The sequence below is a fragment of the Ursus arctos genome, unplaced genomic scaffold (assembly GCF_023065955.2).
Source record: "Ursus arctos isolate Adak ecotype North America unplaced genomic scaffold, UrsArc2.0 scaffold_8, whole genome shotgun sequence".
NCBI classification, from domain to species: Eukaryota; Metazoa; Chordata; class Mammalia; order Carnivora; family Ursidae; genus Ursus; species Ursus arctos.
The window spans coordinates 51,489,271-51,511,576 of record NW_026623100.1 but is presented as its reverse complement, the minus strand read 5'-3'; the positions used below and the strand labels follow the sequence as shown (position 1 = coordinate 51,511,576).

The 22,306-nt window shown below is 42.7% G+C and overlaps 1 protein-coding gene across 1 annotated transcript; it reads left to right on the top strand.

The window, feature by feature from the left end:
• Positions 1-320: 320 nt before the first annotated feature.
• On the top strand, positions 321-22,251 carry MRPS5 (mitochondrial ribosomal protein S5). The gene is made up of 12 exons (XM_026480161.4): positions 321-599; positions 3,715-3,795; positions 5,549-5,686; positions 6,705-6,830; positions 8,435-8,668; positions 10,407-10,441; positions 12,224-12,314; positions 15,173-15,219; positions 15,687-15,744; positions 16,057-16,119; positions 18,997-19,133; positions 21,879-22,251. The coding sequence occupies exons 1-12, from the start codon at positions 542-544 to the stop codon at positions 22,101-22,103; spliced, it is 1,293 nt and encodes a 430-aa protein (XP_026335946.1). The 5' UTR covers positions 321-541; the 3' UTR covers positions 22,104-22,251.
• Positions 22,252-22,306: the final 55 nt, after the last annotated feature.

Genomic DNA, 22,306 nt, shown 5'->3' with positions numbered 1-22,306 from the left:
CTGACGTGCTTAATGAATCTAAAAACTTCAGAGCTTTATTGGAGTTGGGCATGAACAATTTCATACTCCCTGTCTTACCTATTCTAAACCTCCTCGAGACATCACCCCTTGCACCTTCACTTAGACCCTTTTCGTGCTCGTCTGTACCTCGCACTTCTTGTTGAGAACGATCCGCAGCCCCAGCTCCTGTCAGCCCTAAGAGGTCTTCACGGTACCGAGGCGTCCGCCGCTTTTTCCGTCTGGTCACGGTTGTCTCCTCCCGGGAGAGTACACTAGGAGTCAGCTCCGCCCACACCGGCAGCTAGCCCAAGCCTCGCCCCCGGGTCCTAACGCGAGGACCCCAGAGGGGGCTGTCCGCAGCTGCGCCGGACTCTCTCTAAACTGCTGCCGGTACAGACAATCCCCCACCCCGGTCTGCGCTGCGGCGCGGTCCTCTGGCCTCGGGAATTCAGCCGCAGGCTGTGGCCAGCCTTTCGGGAGTTGCAGTCGCGGCAGGCGGTGGAGAAGGCGGTCCTGACCGAGGCGCTCTCAGGGCTCCACCATGGCGGTGGCGGTGCGCGCCGCGGGCTACCTCCCTGCGCTGTGTGGCGTGCCGGCGGGTGAGAGCGCGGATGCTGGGAGAGGGGCTTTGAGCGGGGACGGGGGCGGCGGCTCGCCCGCGGACTGCAGGTGCACGGGCGGAAAGAAGCGACCCGATGGGCCCATCATGCTCGGCTCCGGTCCCTTCCAGAGCCGCTGTGTGACCTTGAGCGCTTCCGCGCCTTCTCTGAATCGCAGGGCTCCTGTCTGTAAAGTGAGGGTGGACTGGACGCTGTCCAAGGCTCCTTCCAGTTCACCAAACTGCTCGTGCGTGCTTGGCTAAGAGGCGCGGGGAACTGGGAGGCAAGCATCGCCTTCCCGGGGGGCGTGATGGTGATTCATTTGGTGATGGGTTCATTTGGAGATGTCGATGTGGGGTTCGAGGCAGGTGGAGGCAGTCCTCCAGCTTGAGTAGGATAAGCTTAGTATCAGTCATTTTAGATTCCGGCTGGATCAGTGTCATTAGTGAAAAGAAGGATGTTTTGAATGTCTGTGGTTTTGCTGTTAAATTGTCCTCTCCCACGTTTGTTGGTTTGCAGCCTGAGGAGAGGCAATCTGCTGTATCCTTTAGCATAAGGTCTGTCTCTGTGATTCATGATCGTCTTGGCCTTTTTTCTTCCGTCTGTTTTATTGTAAATCCACAACCCAGCATGATTCCGAAGCCCAAAGACCTCTAAAAACCGAAGATTTTTTTGTAACCCATTTGGGAAACTTAACCTGAAATCATTTGGCAGAAAATCTGTGCATGTTGTGGACATTCTTTACTTCTGTCCATGTTGTGACCACCTCCTCCTTTTTCAAGGCTCCATTCAAATAGCACCTATGGCATTCGTAGCTTTCCTTCATGAGCTCTTACTGTGTTCCAGGGACTGTGTTAAGCTCTTTATGCTCTTCCTCACTTTATCTTCACAGTGTCTTTGTGAGATAGATGCCTTTATTATTCCCATTATACAGATGAGGGAATCAAGACACGGAGGTTGAGAAATTGTTCAAGGTTACATTGGGAGGGGGTCAGGTTTTTGTATCCATACCACTTGGCTCCAGAGCCTGTTTTTGTTTTGTTTTGTTTTGTTTTTTTAATACACCCCGTTTTCTGGTATAAACTTTTCTTTTGGTAGCAGCTTTATTGAGATGTAATTTACACACCATACAATTATCCTCTTAAAGTGTACAATTCAGTGGTTTTTAGTATATTCATGAAACTATACAACTATCACCATATAATCAACTTTTAGAACATTTTCATCACCCCAAAAGTATACCCTTTGGCTGTCATCCCCTTAGTTCCTCATTGCCCCCAACTCTGGGCAACCACTTATCTTTCTCTCCATATAGTTTACATGTGCTGGGTATTTCGTATACTTATGTGGTCTTTTGTGATTGGCTTCTTTCACTTAGCGTAAGGTTGTCAAGATTCATTCATGTTGTAGCATGTATCAGTACTGCATTCCTTTTTATGGCTGAATTTCTGTTGCATGTACATACCACATTTTGTGTATCCGTTTATCAGTTGGCAAATATTTGACATGTTTCCACCTTTTGGCCCTTATGTCTGATGTTGCTATAAATATTTGTGTGAAATATTTTAGTTTCTCTTGTATGCAGACCTGGGAGTAGAATTGCTGGATCAAATGGTAATTCCATGTTTAACTTTTTGAGGAATGACTAAACTGTTTTTAACATAGCTGCGCCATTTTACATTCCCACCAGCAGTACACGAGGATTATTTCTCTACATTCTTGTCAACATTTGTTATTATCTTTTTTATTATAGCTGTCCTAGTGGGTATGAAGTGGTATCAGTTTGTGGTTTTGATTTGCATTTCCCTGATGGCTTATGAACATCTTTTTTTGTGTGTTTATTTGGCCATTTATAAATATTCTTTGGAGAAATGTCTATTCAAATCTTTACCCATTTCTACAGTTGTCTTTTTATTAGTGAATTGTTAGAGTTCTTTATATATTCTAGGTACAACTTCTTTGTCAGATATATGATTTGCAAAAATTTCCTCCCAGTCTGTGTGTTGTCTTTTCACTCTCTGAATATAGTGTCCGTTGAATCCCAAAAATTTTGATGAAGTCTGATTTACCTATTTAATTTTGGTTGCTTATGCTTTTAATATATCTAAGAAACCAAAGCCAAATTCAAGGTCTTGATAATTTACCCTTAGGGTTTTTCCTAAGAGTTTTTTAGTTTTTCCTCCTACCTTTGGGTCTTTGATCCATTTTGAGTTGATTTTTATATATGGTATGAAGTAGGGCTCTAACTTCATTCTTTTGCATGTGGATATTCAGTTGTCCCAGTACCATTTCTTGAAAAGACTGTTCTTTCCCCACTGATTTGTCTTGGTACCCTTTTCAAAAATTAGGTACCAGTAAGTGCTGTCAGAGCCTGTTTGGAAGCACTGTTCCGTGTGAAGTGGCTCCCAATACAGTTACAGCCTGGTGCCACCGGGGCTTCAGAGGAGCGAGGAGAGCAGAGTGCTTGGGGGGCACTGTGGGAATCAGGAGCCTTCACCCAGAGGTGATGTTTAGGAGAATGTGTCAGAGACACAAAGGGATTGAAGAGCAGAGTGTGTTCAAGAATGACTACAAGTCTGGTGTAGTCGAAGAGGGTGAAGGGGACAGTGGTGACAGATGAGACCGATGTGGAAGGTTGGGGCCACGTTGCAGTCCTATAGACCATGTTGAGGAGTTTTGACTTTGTTCTGCAGGCAGTAGGGAGCCAAAGAATGATAAATCGGGCCTGGGAAGTGACCAGGCGTGTTATTTTAGAAAGGCCTGACTGACAACAGATGGGGAATTGGAGGGGGAGCAGCAAGACCTGCTAAGGGACTCTTGTTACCTTGTGACTGAGGGATGGTGCCTGAGCAAAGAAGGGGCAGTGAGACTGTAGGAGAAGGTGCAGCTGATAGATTTTTGAGGAGAATTTGTAGGGCTTGGTAACTGGTTAGATGGGAGCATGAAGGAGAAGATGTGATGTGATGTTACCTACTTCAAGTGGTCGTGGGACCCGGAAATTACTCATTTGTTTCTCTTGGTTCTTTTATTCTGTAGATAGTAATATTCTTTGGGTGTTAAAAATGTTCCTTTTAATGTAGAAATGTATCTTAAAAGAATTTTTTTAAATTTACAGGCCACATATGGTCCAGACAGCTTTACCGAAACACCTTTCCGACAGCTTCCATTTTGGCATTGAAGACTGTTCGTAGCAACGGTGAGATTCGTTTATCCAGCTGCCTTTTTCACAAGCTCTAATGCCAGAGTACTTTAAGTAGGCATAAATGTAAATGAACAAAGCACATTCTTTATAATGGAAGTGCATAAGGTCTAGAGTAGTTTTCAAGTTTTTTATGACTACAGTTGTTATAGTTCAAGGCTTTAAAAAATAATAGCTATGATTTTTGGAGTAATTACTGTGTGTCAGGCTTGTAACATGTTATATTGGCTAATTCTCACCGGTTTTTATGAGGGGGTTTCATTTCCATTTGGCGGATGATGGAGTGAGTCTCTGAGAGACGAAGTGACTCGCTCAGGATCGCACAGCCAGTAAATGGCAGGGCTGGGTCCAGAGCTGTCTGGATATTGTGATGCCTCCTAGTAAAGCCGTGTCTTTGCAGAGGCCTTTGCTCCCACACTGACAGAGTGCAGGGCCCTCTCTTCAGTCACTCTCCAGAAAGAAAGGAAGCCAGGCTTTGCTGAGCCCATGTTGTGCTTGTGGTCATTGAAATGCCTTTTCCTATGGTTAGGGCGGAATATGAAATCTCACTGTGTCCTGGACCTTCTGGAACTCTCTGCGCTGAGCTTTACTTTTAGTCTTAACTCCCTTTTATCTTGTTAACCCTGCTTGTTGAGATGCCTTCATGCCTTGCTTGAGGGTCCAGAAGAGTGTGCTTACCTCAGCTCTTCCCTTTATTTGTTCACTTACTAGTTGGGTGACTCATTCATTCATAAACTACTAACTCTGCCCTCTGCTGTAAGTCAGGTGGTGTCCCCAACCTGAGCTGATGGAGGGCCTGCAGAAGGCTTGTGTGAGGAGGGCCACTGACTGGCCTCACTTCTCAAAGACGTGAAAATAGCTGCTATTACTCTTTGGCTTTCTGTTCAAGCCCAGTGCCCTTAAATAAACTTTATTCTTTCAAGAGCTGTTTTAATCTCCCTCCTCACTTTTCTCATGGTGACTACGTTCTCCATTAAAATACAGAGCTGGAGTGTGTGTACTGTTTTTGTGATCAATAGTCCCATTTCTTTGAGTCCCTGATTCCTGTCACCCCTGCCTCCCTCACAGGACACTACTATCCATGGGATTGGTTAAACAGCTGCCCCGAGACATAGCTGTTTGAAAATGTTTTCTTGTGCGACGCATGCATATGGTTCCAAAAATTCCAAAAAACGCAAAAAAGCACAAATCTCTCCTACTAACCACAAACGCATCAGTTTTCTTCCTCAGAGGCAACCGCTGTGACCAGTTTCTTACATATGCTTCTGAAATTAGTCTATAAAGTATATTCATGTCCCCTCCTTGTTTCTTCAACATGGAGGGTAGGGTGCTTTACTGTTCAGCACCTCGCTCTTCTAACCAGGCCTTTTACAGGTCTTTCCACACGGGTACATTGCCTGCTGAAGACAGCAGAGGTCATCACGTGCCCAGAGTAGATAATGCTGATCATGGGGTTGTCAGGGCAACATAGCACCACGGGGACCCCAGTAAGGACAGATGCACTTCTTTCTTTAGACAGCTGTGTCCATTGTGTGGATGAACTCTCACTTCTCTAACTAGGATGGGCAGTTAGCTCAGCAGTCTAAGTTTTGATTTATTTTTTAAAGAAAGGCTGTCCTCAAAATATGACTACAAAGTTCAGGATTTTAGTTACTTAATTGCATCAGTAATGATTAATTATTTGGTGCTGGCAGTATTTTTCCACAGACATGGAGCATCTAACTCGGAGTTTTTTTCCATTTACCTACAGGTCCTTCGTCGTCGCTAGGAACCAGAGACAACCATCATTTCACCAGCTTGACCCATGCGCTACAGACACAATGCTGTATTTCGTCTCCCAGTAATTCAATGGGTCAACAGTATAGATCCTATAGTTTCTTCACTAAATGTACGTAGACTGGCCACAAACTTCCCATTTTATGAAACAGGGAACTAAAAGGTGCTTTTGTATCTTAATTTTTCTTCTTTTCCTTAATTTTTCCTGAATTAACACTTTAGAAGTTAGTATATGGTGTGCTACTAAAATAAAAATATTCTTTAGTATACCTCCTAGAATTATCTCACATACTACCAACTATTTGTACTGTACTTTGGGGGAGCACTAGTTTACTTTAATCCCCTTGTTTGGGGCACCGGAGACCTACAGAGTATTGAATTGTGGCCCAAATCCCTGCTGATTTAGATTCACAACAAGAATATATTCAAAGGCTGTTTTTAGTTGCATTTTAGTTGAGGAGATAGTAAAATCAGGAAAAGTTAATTTTTTTTTTAAAGATTTTATTTATTTATTTATTTGACAGAGAGAGAGAGGGAGAGAGCGCAGGCAGAGGGAGAAGGAGAAGCAGGCTCCCAGCTGAGCAGGGAGCCTGATGCGGGGCTCGATCCCAGGACCACGACTTGAGCCAAAGGCAGATACTTAACTGACTGAGCCACCCAGGTGCGCCAGGAAAAATTAATTTTAAGTAGGCATTGTTTTGCTAACACTACTCCTACTTGCAGTGGTATTTGAAATAGTCCAATCTGAACTGAAATTAGCTTGTAATAAATGGAGACTGATTTCAGAACTCAGCATTAGGCAAATTAAAAGAAATTAGAATTGGGGTATCTGGTTGGCTCATTTGGTGGAGCATGCAAGTCTTGATTTTGGGGTTGTGAGTTTGAGCCCCACATTGGGTATAGAGATTACTTAAAAGAGAATAGAGTTTCTGTTTACAAGAAAATTAGGATTATAAAGCCAGTTCATTTTAGATTATTTGGTAAATACAGAAAATCAAAAAGAAGAAAATCACCTATAATTCTATAGTGATACAAGTGAAGCTGGCCTCTTCTGGCCTTTTTTATTCAATGGGGGACCATAGATCATTGCTTGGTAATTAAAAAAACCAAAAAACCTGTTTTCATTACAGTGACAGCAGATGAGCTTTGGAAAGGTGCTTTAGCAGAGACTGGAGCAGGAGCAAGAAAAGGAAGAGGCAAAAGAACTAAGAAAAAGAGAAAAAAAGATTTGAACAGGGGTCAGATCATTGGTGAAGGTAAGCTTATTTATAAAAAAGCTAATGTGCTTTTAAGGTTTCCCTCCTAGTTTTATAGAGAGTTTTATAGTCTAGAAGCCTCATCTATTTCTCATGAAGGGCATTAGGGTCTGTAGTTTTAGAGTTCACCCAGATGGCTCACTTAATGCCCCATGATTCTGGGGGAAGAAAATCCCATAGAATGCAATTCATTCAGTTTTTCATTCAACAAGCTTTAAGTGCCCTTGTGTTGCATCTTCTGCGATAGTCACTCCCCTCATTGTGCTTACGATTCATTGTGAGAGCTGGCAAACTTGCTCTGTAAAGGGCCAATTAGAAAATTTTTTTTTTTTTAAAGATTTTATTTATTTATGTGACAGAGAGACAGCCAGCAAGAGAGGGAACACAGCAGGGGGAGAGGGAGAGGAAGAAGCAGGCTCCCAGCCAAGGAGCCCGATGTGGGACTCGATCCCGGAACGCCGGGATCACACCCTGAGCCGAAGGCAGACGCCTAACGACTGCGCTACCCAGGCGCCCCCAATTAGAAAATATTTTTAACTTTAGTGAGCCACACGGACGTTGTTCCAACTATTCAGCTCTGCCATGGGAGCACAAACAGTCCTAGATAATACATGATCAAACCAGGATAGCTGTGTTCCTGTCAAACTTTACAAAAACAAGTGGTGGGCAGGGTTTGGCCCCTGGGCCTTAATTTGCCAACCCCTGAAACACATGATCGTTTTTACTTTAGGTTTTTCGAAGAGTAAAAATAGTACAGTGTACTCGAATCGGCATTTTGTGCTGTGGTGGCTGACAAGTTATCCTTTATTGTGATAGGCTTCCAGGCATAAAAACACTGTTCACTGCACTTGCTTGTCTATTTGAATGTTTTTCTCTAATGACTCACCTTGTATCTTATTTTTTAACGTTTTTAAAAGGTACGACAATCATATTAAGTATACCTTCTCAGTAAAAAATTCAAAGATTACAGAGAAATCTAAATTCCCCTTGATGCCCTTTCTATCTCTTCCAATCCCGGTTGCTGCCCCCAAGCAAGGTATTGATTGCATTTTGATGTTTCCTTCTGGTGTATTTTAATGTTTTCATATACATAAATACCTTAAACATGTTTTCTTAAAAAAATTAAATTATATGATGGTATGTACTGTCTTATAGTTTACTTTTTTCACTCAATAATAGGTCTTGGAAATTGTTCCTTATCAGAATCTGTAGAGCTACCTTATTCTTTCGGTTCAGTGCAGAGTATTTCATGGGTTGAAGTTGCCACAGGTCATTTAATCAGTCCAATATTGCTATACACGTAGATTGTTTCCCCTCTTCGCTTTTACGAATAACACTTCAGTGGACCTCCTTGTCCAAGCACACTTATGCCTCGTACTTGTATGGGAATGTTCTCTAGGTAATGTCATGAAGTGGAATTACTAGTTATGGGGTAGGTACACTTAAAATTTTAATAGACAGTGCCGGGTGGCCTGCCAGGTGATCATTAGTTTAAGCTCCGTCCAGCAGTGTCATGGTCTGTACACCCGTTGCCTGCTGTTTTAACATTGAAGAAATGAATGATTTTTAAAAATTCTTATTAACATACGTTTTTAAACCTTCAGGGCGTCGTGGCTTCCTCTGGCCTGGTCTGAATGTCCCTCTTATGAGAGAGGGAGCTGTGCAGCCCATTGCGCAAAGAAGCAAGGAAGATCAGGAGAAGGTAGAGGCTGATATGGTCCAGCAGAGGGAAGAGTGGGACCGGAAGCGGAAGACGAAGGTTAAACGGGAGCGAGGATGGAGTGGAAACACGTGGGGAGGCGTCAGTCTTGGCCCTCCTGACCCTGATCCCAGTGGAGGTAGCAGAGTCCCAGTGTTGCTTCCCTTTGTGACAGAGAGAGTACCTATAGTTCTAGAATTCCTTAATTTTATTTATTGTCTGTTTAGACTGCCTTTTCGAAAAAAGGATTTGAGCATTATTGAGATAACTTCACATTATTATTCAGTTGTATTTTATGGAACATTAGAGGCCCATAACCAAGAAGTATTCCACACACAGGAAGCAAAGTACTGGCTTTTGGCATCCTTACGTGTGGCTTCTCAAAGCCTTGAATGTGGTAGCATGCATTTGGGATCTATACAAGCCCAAGTAGGATGCAGTTCCCCAAACACAATTGCCCATGGGGTACCTGTGGAGCAGCGTGGCTTGGGAGTGCTCTTTTGATAACAGAAGATAAACCAGATAGTTGTCGTTCAACTTTATAAAAGCATACATGAAATAAAAATTGATAATACTTATCAGGCCAAATTAGAAAACAGAGTCCTCCCTCCCCAACCCCATCCCGAATATGTAAAGAAGTAAAAATCATCTGAAAAATTCCCTCTTGTCAATGAGCAGGAGATGAAGAAATAGAAAAGAGTGTGGCTACTTTCTCAAGTTTGGCTTAAAGAGGTGAGGGGAAGTAGAGACGGAGAGATTCAGGTGAACGTGCTTAGAACGGCGGATGGGAGGATGAAGGTATGGGTTGGAGAGAAAAAACCCATAAACTAAATCCCTAATGAGGGCTTAGATCCAGAGTGGATGAGTGGATTAACTTGAGACTGCGGATTCAGGGGAGCCTGTGCTGTTGCTAGTGGGAATGTGTGTGTGCTGGGGGCATGGTGTGTGAGTGCTGTCTGTCTGGTGGCTTCAGTTAGTCGGTGAGGAGGGGGTGGGGTCATCTGCTGAAAGTAGGGTGGGGGCATTGACGAGCATGGCCACCGGAATCTTTTGATGAAGAGGCAGGGTATCGAGGACTGGCTTCAAAATTATCCCGTGGAGTAGGAATTAGAGTTTAGAGGAAAGAAGATGGGCTCTGTTGATAAGTGTTGAAGCTAGCTAATGGGCATGTAAGATTTCATTTTGCTGTTCTCTGTTATTTTCTATATGATTGAAATTTTCTATAGGAAAAAGTAAATAAAAATAAAAGAACACAGAGAGTGTTTGAAATGGCTGCTGTGTTGAGTGGAGAGAGACCTAAACGGACGTAAAAGGCCAACGGGCAGCAGGGAGGACTTGACTGAGTTGGAGACCATGTCTTTAGTGGCCCACATGTGTACTACACTTTGACTTCTCCTTCCGCACCCAGCAGGCCAGGTGTGCAGACAGTTGCATTTTATTCTGGCCTGGATAGTGTGGTGGAGAGAGAAGAGGGTGAGGGAGTTGAGGACATTTGCAAGATCTGGTCGAAGCAGTGGCTTGTGGTGTCTTGGCTGAGTGGCAGAGGCTTAGAGGGGCTTAGAGGAAGGGAAGACAGTGGTCAGGAGCCTGGAGGTGCTAGGGAACTCCAAGAACCATCACCATGGGAGTTGTTGGTGAGAGAACTGGAGGGGTGGGATGATGCAGTCAGGGAAAGGGCAGCCGAGTTTTATGAATTTAGTGCTGGAGCAGTCTCTGGTGATGATGGAGAATGAGGGTGTGGCCTTGGGAGTGGCACCAAAAGATCTGAGATTCCTTCTCACTTCAAAATCGGCGGTGGTGCCTGTGTTGAAAAACGCTTTCATGCACTAACTGTGTAGACACATTTATCTGTATGCCTGCTTCTTTTCTCTCTACAGAAACATATGATGATTTTGATACCAGGGTACTTGAGGTAGGCATGCTGAATTAAATACTCCGTTGAGCCTTTGGAGAAGTTGGGGTGCGTGGAGTGGGAATAGCACAAGAGGAACCATGAGGAAAAGGTCGTTTTGTTTTTTTTTTTTTTGACAGAGAGTGCATGGGGGGAGGGGTCAGGGATGGGGGTGGGCAGAGGGAGAGGTAGAGAGAGAATCTCAAGGAGGCTCCATGCCCAGCATTAGAGCCCAATACAGGGCTTGATCTCACGACCCTGAGATCATGACCTAAGCCAAAATCAGGAGTTGGACATTTAACTGACTGCTCCACCCAGGCACCTTTGAGGAAAAGCCTTTGATGCATGTCTTTTTGGAGACACAGTTGATTTGGATATGAAAATAATGACATTTTAATTTCAGTTACTTGATCCTGGCTCACATGACTGCCGCCCTTTTTGGGGGCTACCAGTTGCAGTCTCATGAGAGGGCAGCCTCAGTGGTATTGTTGAGAACAGAATTTGGAGATTACTATTAAAATCCTCCCTCCTAAAGCTAAAGTAGGTTAGCAATCTGTCTTTGAATTCTAAACAAGCTGTATTGGGCACTCGGTTCAGGGAGCAGAGGGAAGGAACCATGGAGCAGGGGAAGAAAGCTTGGAGTTGCTGTCGGTGCCCAGCTCTTGATGAGGAAATAATCTGCTGGGCTGTTTGTGGGTCCTTGAAACTGAAGCCTGTGTCAGGTAAATTTCAGTCACTTTCCAGGGCACTTCCTAAAAGAGTGAGCTTCCCTTTGAGCTAGTACCACATACGTGGTCAGGGTTAAATACCATATGGGAAAACCACTTAACTGATTTTGTGATCAGATATGTATATTCTTTCATCATTATCAGTAATTTAAAATACGTTTACAAGCATTTTATGTCTTTGGGTCCCAGTTTATACCTTTTGGAAGTTAATCCCTTTGAAGAATTCTTGTATATGTGGATGATTTCCTGTAAGATTATCCATGGATGTGGACGGGACGGCCCTTTTCCTTTAAGCTTATTTTATGGGAAAGGACTTGCCATGTAAGCAGTTAAAAGTAACAGTTTCATAATTCCTGGCCTTTTAAATACACCGAAAAAAACAAAATAAGCAAGCTAAATAAAACATAGATTTTCCTGTAGTTCATAATAAGCAGGTATTTCCAAATTTTGTATTATCAGGTAAGCCTCAACCTTAGTATAGAGATCCAGACCTAGCCTAATTCTGTACTGCATTTTCATTCATTTCTAAGATGCACATTTTTTTATATTCTAACATCCCTGATAATTGGAATATGTTATAATCAGTAATAATCAGTTATAAATTCTTTCACAGTTTAATCAGCAACTCTCTTCCTTTGTGAAGTTCATTAAGATAGTGTGTATTGAGTTGTACAGTTTCGAATCCCTTCAGAAGATCTCAGTCCAACCTTGTAACGACCTTATGAAATAGGAAGGAAAAGTCTTATTTCCATTTTACCACTGAAGAAATAGTGCAGAGAGAGGTTTCCTTTCGAGAAAGTTTGCTATTGGTGCTTATAACTTGGAGGATGATATAGCTACTTACCATGGGGGGGTGTGTGTAAGGCGGTCACTCCAGTTCCTTGAGAATTTTCTTTACCTTTTTAAAAAATTAAATTAAATTGATTTTTATTTTAATTTATTTTAATTTTTAAATTGATGGGGCTTGAACTCAACAACCCCGAGATCAAGAGTTGCATGCTCTACTAACTGAGGCAGCCAGGCTCCCTCAGAATTTTCTAAAGGTGTAATACATATGAAACCTTTTGTCTTTTAGGTAAGAAATGTTTTCAATATGACAGCAAAAGAGGGAAGAAAGAAATCAGTCCGTGTCCTGGTCGTGGTGGGGAACGGCAGAGGAGCTGCAGGTAAATGGGGTGTGATATGCATGGTGCTGATGGTGGAGGCAGAGGACAGGTGTGGCCTGGGCTCCCCTCTGGAGTCTGTGGGTTCTTGCTGCTGCCCAGACTCTTTGTGCAGATTAAACCTTTTAAGTGGTTTGGGTCCACAAACCTTGTGGCAAACCCATAAAATCCCTTAGAGGAAAAAGAAAGAACAGATCTTCCTCTACCTGCCTTTTCCGTGGAGAACAATGGATGTTTGAAAAGGTTTAAGACACTGTTGTATTATGTATAATAGTGAAAAATTAGGGAGGGAAAGCCACTTAATGTCCAACAACAGGGACATAGTTACAAAAAGAATATAGTCACACATTGTGATATTCTGTAGCCATTAAAGAATAATGGAAAATTACTTACAAAATGATGCTAAGTAAAAATAAGCAACCAAAAACACTTCACAGACGACTGCATAATATAATCCCAGTTTTGCTTTTTATATAAGTATGTCTCTATGCAAAGAAAAGACTAGAAGGTTATATGTTGGAAAAGTTAATAATGTTTAATCTATAGGTTTTTGAGTCATTTAAAATTCCTTCTTTATACTTTTCTGTAAAATTTCCCCAGTGAATGTCTGGTTTTGAAGTGTATACATGGATGTATTAGGGAAAGAAAATTGGAAAACTGCCCATCCTGACACTGTCAAAATAAGTTATCTATATGACAGTACGTTGCCAAAAGAAACCTCTCTTAACACTCTTATATCTTTCAGAAATTCTGTATTCATAGATCTCCATTTACCTTTTAAAAAATCTTAACACAGAGGGATCAAGAGTATATCCAGGGGCGCCTGGGTGGCACAGCGGTTAAGCGTCTGCCTTCGGCTCAGGGCGTGATCCCGGCGTTATGGGATCGAGCCCCACATCAGGCTCTTCTGCTATGAGCCTGCTTCTTCCTCTCCCACTTCCCCTGCTTGTGTTCCCTCTCTCGCTGGCTGTCTCTATCTCTGTCAAATAAATAAATAAAATCTTTAAAAAAAAAAAAAAGAGTATATCCATAATTTTGCACCTTGCTTTCCTTTCTTAGTATTAAACCCAGAGATCTCCCTAGAGTAGCACAAACAGATTCCCCCTCCTTCTTTGTACTGACTGCATAGTGTTCCATTGTGTGGAGAAACGTAATTACTGTAACCTTTTCCCTTTTGGTGAATGCTTGTGTTGTTTCCATTTTTTACCACTTATAAAAACCAGCAAGCTTCTTGTGTATGTGATTTGTCATACTTTTCCACGTATATCAATAGGGGAAGCTTCTTGCAGTGAAACTGCTGCCTCAAAGTTATATGCGTTTTAAGTGTTGGTGAGCATTGCCAGATTGCCCTCCCAAAAGGTTGCGTCAGTTTACGTTGTTCTGTACCAACACACCCTGGCCAGCCTGGGTATTATCAGACTTTACTGATTATCTAGCATATCTCTTAGTTTTGATCTGCATTCTTTAATTACGAGAGTTTGGACACCATTTTACATGTTTATTGGCCATTATTTCCTTTTTGAGGTCTGTTAGTTTACATGTTTTACCCATTTCGCTATGGGGTGATGGTTCTTTGCTTTCCTGATTGGTATAAGCTGTTTGTAAGTTAAGGACATTAGCCCTTTGTCTATCATACATTTGACTTAGCTTTTAATTTTTTTCTGCACAAAAGTTTTAAATCCACAGAAGTTTTAAACCTTTCTATAGCAGCTTTTGGGGGGGGAGGGTGAGCGGGGGAGGGGCAGAGGGAGATGGGGAGAGAGAATCAGAAGCAGGCTTCATGCCCAGTGTGGAGCCTGATGCAGGGCTGGATCTCACTACCCTGAGATCATGACCTGAGTTAAAATCAAGAGTCGGACGCTTAACCAGCGATGCCCCCAGGTGTCCCTATATAGCAACTTTATCAGTCTTTTATCACTTCTAGTTTTGTGTCGTTTAGAAAGCCTTCAATACAAGTTCACTTGTATTTTCCTCTAAGACTTATATGGCTTCATTTGTTTTGTTTAAACTAGGGATTAAAATCTACAGTCCCTTTTGTCCCAGGTTCTCAGATGTCTTGCATTTCTATCTCGCGGAGCAGTCTCACTTTATATTACTTTCCTATGTATAATTTAAAAATAAAATACATTCTTCAAAGTAAATAATGTGATAGCAAATAATGGCAGCATTTCTGTTAAATTGTGATAAATCTCATTTCATAGGGTTAAGCATTCACAAACCTAGAATTGTTGATTTTATTTCCTGGTTAATTGAAATCTGAATTGCATTTGAAAGTTCCAGTGAAGTCGTGGTTTTACTCTATGGCAGTGTTATGTTTTCCCCCAACCTTTCTGGTTATTTTAATCTATTTTTTAAAATGTTCAAAACCATTTATCTTTTTAATTTAGAGCATGGTTAGTTGTTTTTTTTTTTAAAGTATATTTAGTTTTATCTAGAGATTTATAAAAGGTAGTGTTATATACCTAACCTTGGATTTCATAGATAATTTCAAATGTAATCTTTCCAAAACACCCCAAAATAGATAAGCGAGTCTCTGTAGCCTCATGTGTCTGTTTTTGTTTTGTTTTAACTTTTGTTTTAACTTTTGTTTATTTAAGCAATCTCTACCACCCAGTGTGGGGCTCGAACTCACAACCCCGAGATCAAGCGTCACATGGTCTTCCAACTGAGCCAGCCAGGCACCCCCTGTAGCCTCATGCTTTATCATTTGTTTTGGATAACAGGTTTTCTGTGGGTAGAAGACGAATAAAATGCTGTGCAGTATTGTAGGAACTGACACTTGAAATGTGGTGAAAGACCTCATGTGCCAGATTTATGCCCCTTTTTATGGTTTTACTTTTTTTTTTTTTTTTTTTTTTAAGGTTTTGCCGTTGGGAAAGCCGATGATCGGATGGATGCTTTCAGGAAAGTACGTACATTTTTCTTTTGTTGAGAGTAAAAGATCAGCGTGCTAGGCACCATTAGAACTACAAAAAAATAATAATGGAAATAAGAACTCTCCCCTGAGGCTTCCTGTCAGAAGTTACTTCTCTCTCTAAAAGCAGCCTTAGCAGCACCTGTTTTCTTTTGCATCGGTTTTAGCAGACTTGTGATTGCTTTTACCAAACGTGTGAGACAGCTGCGAAGGTTGGAACTCCGACAGGATGTTCAAAGATACAAGGAATTACTGTTAACATTTCTTATGTTGTGATAGTGATACTGTTACAAATTTTTAAAATCAAATCCTCACCTTTTAGGAGTATATAATGAAATTTTTGTGTAAGCGTGAAATTTTCTGTAATTAAATATTTTATGGAAGGTATTTTTTTTAAATCTCCTAGAAAATGTAAATTGCATCAATAGGTTTAAGAAAACTATTTTCCTTCTTTCTTTCAGGCGAAGAACAGAGCAGTTCACTATTTGTATTATATAGAACGATACGAAGACCATACGAGTGAGTGTGAATCTTCTCTTGTAAAATTTGCAGGATGACTCTTGTTTCATTAAGTGTGGCCGTATGGCTCTATGGCTATCTTTGTGTTTCTCTGCCGGTTATCGTGTTCTGGACCAAATAATTATATAAAATACAGAAAGGGGCGAATTTTCTCCCCTGAGAAGGTTAGTAACGAGTGAAATCAGAGTTTTGTCACTCATCCTTGGCCAGTGCGTGCTGGCTGCTCACTAGCGAGTAGCTGCACTGTGGTATTTGCAAGGGCATTAAAGCTACACACCTAATCCTTCTTATGTTTATGTTTTTACCCTCCAGTATTCCACGATATTTCTTTAAGATTTAAAAAGACGCATATCAAGATGAAGAAACAACCCAGAGGTAACCAAAAATACTCTTATAATTTGTTAAAGATAAAGCAGAGAAATTATCCCAGATCCATCCTGTCCTCTATTTTCGATCACATGTATTGCACTCCCTTTTGAAAACACCAAAAAGGAAAGGCCTACATTAGATTTAAGCAGCCCGAGGCTCTCAGGGAAATAAAAAGTAGTCAACCTGCTCGGCTCCCATGAACACAGGCATGTTCCAGGGGAATTCTAGGTGGGACGAGCACACTGAATGGGAAGGAGTAACTGAGTGAGTCATTGGGTTTGGATGAGTGAGAACATCAGCTCCTCTTCGAGAATTGTTGATGCTATTAGATGGCAGATTCTTACAGCTTCTTCGGGTCCAGTCATTTGCTCACATCGTCAAGTATCAGTTGAACACCGTGAGCTGGGTGCTGTGCTAAGCTCTGGGGATGCTGAGGTGGACCTTCCTGTCCCGTGGAAGAGCAGGCAGGCAGAGTTCAGGGTCACGGAGCTGGGGCGGTCATGCCCAGTGGACTCTGGGTATAGAATTCTTGAGCACTTTGATTTGTGTTTAGCCTGTGGTTCTACAGTAAAAATGATACTCGAGGTATATCTTTAAAAGTTTGGATCAGAAAAAGATAAAACATCTAAATTTTTCATGTCAAAGCTTCTAGTACGTGGAAGTAAATCAGGAAGAAAAATCATCAAATTCAGTACTAATCGGGCACCGAGAGAACTTGCCTTCTGCTTTAAAAGCACAATCATTTATAGGCCTAATAAAAACTTATTTTATTATTAGAAGAAGTATTGAGTCGAGCACTTTGACATCAAGGTTTCGACTTACGCTGTTCCCATGGTGGCTGGGACCCCGAGTGGCTATCGAGCACCTGAAATGTGGCTGCTGAGATCTGCCGAGTGTCGAGCACACACCACATTTCAAAGGCTCAGTATGAAAACAAAGAATTTGAAATATCTCAAAGTTACTGATTACATGTTGAAATGATCGTGTTGTGGGGATGTTAGGTTAATAAAAGATATTACTGAAATTAATTTTACCTCTTTTTTTTAAAATGCATCGAAGAGAAAATTTAAAATTCCATAAATGGCTTGCGTTTATGGCTTCTGTCCTATTGCTGTTGAACAGTGTAGCTCCATTTATATCTGCAGGATTTTTGAAAGACGGCCGAATTAATTGCTGAAGTTGCTTTTTTTATCTTCCCTGTCTCCTGAAGCTGTGTTTTTCAGGTTTCTATATAGTTGAACCCATTCCCTGTGCATTGGGATTAAATATTCTGATCTTGAAGCTAGAACAGTAGGATACGTTATAGACAGCAGTTCCTAAGCTATGTTCCTGTGTATTGCTATGTCTGGGCGGAGATATTAATAGGTGTGAACTCCAGAAAGAGTGCCATGTGGGGAAATGATTATGGAAAGTAAAAAAAGATGCTTGTACATCTTTGGGGTTGTCCCAGTCTTTAATGCACTGCTCTGCGATGTGAATCTCCCAGCCGGGGGTAGAGAAGGCGGGGTTCGCAAACTTACTTGACCAGAGGGCGCTTCTTCCTTGGCTGTGGCACCGTGTTTAATGCCTTACGTGCAGAGCACATCCCCGGTCACACCACACGCACACAGATTTAACTTTCATTAAACAAGGGTTTTGACATCTGCCTGGAAGTGTTCACAGTCAAAGTACATCCAAATAATTACCACAGGACCGTGACCCTATTACACGGAGGTTTGTGTTTGTACAAAACTGGCTACCATTTGGGGAGTGTTGTGTACGGTCCAGGGGCTGTGCGGTATACACGCCTTCCCTCGGGAGCTCAGCGTCAGCTCTGCTAAGTAGGTGTGGAGGAGAAGAGAGTCTCTTGTCTAGGGTCATTCAGTGAGCAGTAGCAGATTAGAGTATGCCTTCCAGACCCTTCCACGATCTGCCTTGCACCGTCTTGCATGGGCACCGGCCTCTAGATGTGTGTGCATTTATACACATTTATACATGTCTGTGCACGCATGCCTTTGTTCACACATGGACACTCGTTCTGCGTATATCACTCCGCGGAGAAGGACAAACCACCCCGTTGTTGCCTGTCCTAGCTACCCTCTGAGGTCCTAGTTTTCACATGATCCGCCATAGCTCTGGGCTGCACATTTAATTGACAAGTGGAAGGGATGATTCTATGTTAGGTGCCTGTATCCAAATAGAGTTTTTATATACATATATTGAATTACCGTTACAAATTGGAAATCAGAAAGCCAGTAACACAGAGTAGGTCCTCTGCCTTAAAGCAGGGAGATGTGTGCTGAGTTCCATGTCTGGCTAATCAAAATGTTAGAGTCTAAACTTGGGGTGTCTTTCTCTCACTGCTACCTGCATTTGCTGGGTACTGATCTAGGCTCTCGGGATACAGTAGAAATAAATAATATTTTAGCCCTCACAGAGCCCACATTCTACAGAGGGGAAACATCAGATAAGCAACTTCCACCAAGTGCCTGAAAGCAGCAATTAAGATGCTGTGTTTGGAGGGAATGTGGGAGAGGCTGTGTTACCAAAGCCAAGAGAGGAGTTTTTCCAGGAAGAGGAAGTAGGTCTCAGTGCAACTGAGCAATTGAGGAGGGTGAAAACAGGTGTGTCCCTCGAGTCAGCCAGCTCAGGCATGGGGGGGCAAGAACTTTCACCCATTTCTCTTAATCTTTATAACATCCCTGTTTTTTTGCCCATGTGCTTAAGAAACTTATATATATTATTCTTTAGTCTTTATAACATCTCACTTACATCAGTGTTATTATGGAAGTAAGTTTTCCAGGGAAATGATGAAGCCAGAATGTGAACCAGGGCCTCCCAAACTCAGAGCCCAAAGCTGTGTGAAAGGCGGCAGAGTGACTGATGGCATTTTTCCTTTTCTAGGCTATGGCCTCCGCTGCCACCGGGCCATCATCACCATCTGCCGGCTCATTGGCATCAAAGACATGTATGCCAAGGTCTCTGGGTCCCTCAACATGCTCAACCTCACACGGGGCCTCTTCCATGGGCTCTCCCGCCAGGTAACCCTTCCCTGGGCTCTGAAACAGAACTTACTGTTCGTATTTCACTTGTGGGCCTTTTAGACCGTGATGTCCTGGGAGCCTCGTGGAGTTGCTGTCCCGGCGCTGCCTGAGGACTGGGGCTTTCTTTGCTGCCTGTGGCTGCATCAGTTTAGTTAATCCAACTGCAGTTAGTTCGTGAAAATTCCCCTTTGAAGAATACTTCATGGGTGTTTTAAAGTTTTGAAATGAAATATTTATAAAAGCCAGTAATTATAATCTGTTTTATTATGAAAAGAATTTATGCTTGTTCTACAAGTCTAACAGTATAGAAATGTACAGTAGAAAGAGAAAGGCTGTTTCCTGATTTAGTCCTTTCAGTTGGGACTAGAGTGAAGCCTCTCTGCTCGAGCGCTGTCTTCGGGAGAAGCACAGGCAATTTTCACGTTACCCACATAGGTCATTCAGATGGACGCCTGAGCTTGAAGGAGCTATGAACCTTAATAAGCCAAGTTGTTTCTCAACCTGGGCGAGGTGCGCAGGCGCTCTACTCTACAGCGAAGCCCCTCCCCCTGGGCTGCCCTCTCCCCTGCTCCAGGGGATGGCCTGTCCTTCAAAGAGATGGGTAGACCTTAGCAGCTGGATGAGCAGAAAAGACAGCCAGGTTCAAGAGATTCCACTCTGACAGTCTTCCTGATGCTTAGAAAGTGTGATAGCTGGTTTTGAATCAAGGTCCATCGAATAATTATATATATCTCTGTGTAAAATAGGAAAATTAATTGGAAGAAAAGCTTTGGCTAAAAGATCCTTTTTGAACAGCCGTGTGTGTGTGTGTGTGTGTGTGTGTGTGTGTGTGTGTGTGTGTTGGTACTATATAAAATATGCTTCAAAAGCATTTCTAAATTCAGACTTCTCATGAGAGGTTTGTTTGATGGAGGTATTAGTTTTAGATAGGTTATATTTATGATCAGGTAGACTTGTTCTTTTTTTATGTAATATTTTTTGTTCGCTTTATTTATTTGGGGGGGGAGCATGAGTGGGGGGAGGAGCAGAGACAGAGGGAGAAGAAGGCTCCCTGCTGAGCAGGGAGCCCGGATTGGGGACTTGATCCCAGGACCCTGGGATCACAACCTGAGCCCGAGGCAGCCGCTTAACAAACTGAGCCACCCAGGTGCCCCTGTAATATTTTTGTTTTATGTCAGTACTTGAAATTTTCCGATATCACCATGTATCATCTCTTCTAAAATGCCATCAACTATAAAATGTTGCATTGTTGGGGGCTCCTGGGTGGCTCAGTTAAGCGACTGACTCTTGATTTTGGCTCAGGTCATGATCTCAGGGTCATGAGATGGAGCCCCACGTTGCTCTGCGCTGAGCATGGAGCCTGCTTGGGATCTGCCCCCTTCCTCCCCCCTTCCCTACCCCCTCACACACATGCATGCTCTCTCAAAAATAATAAAAATAATAAATAAAATGTTGCTTTATTTCATATGCCACTCGAAAAGAAAAAAAAGTCACCAACTTAAGCAACATGCCATTGATTGTAAGACCCACCAGTTTAAATTATTTAATTTTGTTTTTATGAAATAGCTCATTTCTTTCTAATTTCAAGCTTACATAGAATAGTACAAGGTGGCCATAGAGTCTGGAAACATGAGGTTGGACGTATCAGGTATTTTAATCTACTATCAATAAGCCATCTCCTAAGTTTGTTTGCTTTTTTCCAGACTTCTGGGGCTGCTGTCGGTAAGGACTGCCCATGGCCCTCTCACCCAGTGTCAGCAGTTAGCAGCTTGTGGCCGACCTTTGTCTCTCAGTACCTCCTGCATGCAGCCCAGTTGTTTTGAACCAGGTCTCAGACATCACCTTGTAGCATTCATAAATATTTCAGTATCTATTTCTAAAAGATTAGGATTAAAAAATACCCCCCAGTACTGTTATACCTAAAACTTGACAGTACCGCAGTATCATCGGTTACCTACGTAGTGGTCATAGAAAGGTATCCATTCGTTTGAATTTTTAAAAAAGTTTTTTACATAATTCATTTGAGTTTGATTGCAGAAAAGGTCAATACATTATAAGTTCTTGCCATGTCTTCTAGGTCACTTCTAATCTGTAGGTTTCCTTCTTTTTTTTCCCTTGCTTTTTTGTTTTGTTTTGTTTTGACTGAGTTGTTTGTCCTGTAGCTTCCTAGTCTGCTGCTAAACACCCATGGGTTCTTTTTTTTTTTTTTTTTAAGATTTTATTTATTTATTTGACAGAGACAGAGACAGCCAGGGAGAGAGGGAACACAAGCAGGGGGGGTGCGAGAGGAAGAAGCAGGCTCTCAGCGGAGGAGCCTGATGTTGGGCTCGATCCCAGAATGCCGGGATCACACCCTGAGCCGAAGACAGACGCTTAACGACTGTGCCACCCAGGCGCCCCACCCATGGGTTCCTAATGTCTTCTCTCCCTGCTTGTCCTGTAAAACAGTAGCTGGAACAGGGGCTTGATGAGATTCAAGTTCAGTTTTGGGCACAGCATGGCACGTAATTGGGGAGGTTTGGGAAGCAAGAGACCAGAGGCCAAGGCCCTTCCTCCATTTCATTGGGGAACGGGGAGATGATGCCGTCCACCCCAGGTCACCATGGTTTAGCTGCAAGATAACATTATCCAGAATCCTCTGAAATGTGAAGTCCCCCAAGCGGTATGTGGACGTTCCTGGTCTTTAAGTTACAGGTGTATCTCATAGACCTAACCTGGCGTTCTCAATTTGGTCTTGCCCAGGAAACCCATCAACAACTGGCTGATAAGAAGGGTCTCCACGTTGTAGAATTCCGGGAGGAATGTGGCCCTCTGCCCATCGTGGTGGCCTCCCCGCAGGGAGCCCTGAGAAAGGATCCTGAGCCAGAAGTTGAAGTTCCAGACATCAAACTGGACTGGGAAGATGTGAGGGCCGCACAGGGAATGAAGCGCTCAGTGTGGTTGAATTTAAAGAGAGCCGCTACCTGAGCTTGGCTCTGGCCTCGCACAGCTGCCGCAGCTGGTCCTGTCCAGCGCCTGGCGGAGGCTCAGCCCCTCACATTTTGGAATGTCACTTTCTTTCTAAAGAACAGGCCAACCTTCTTTACTGACAAATAATAAATAACTATAGCTTTAACTTTCTGAGCATGTGGTCTATACCAGGAATTGTGATAGGAACAGTAAATACATGG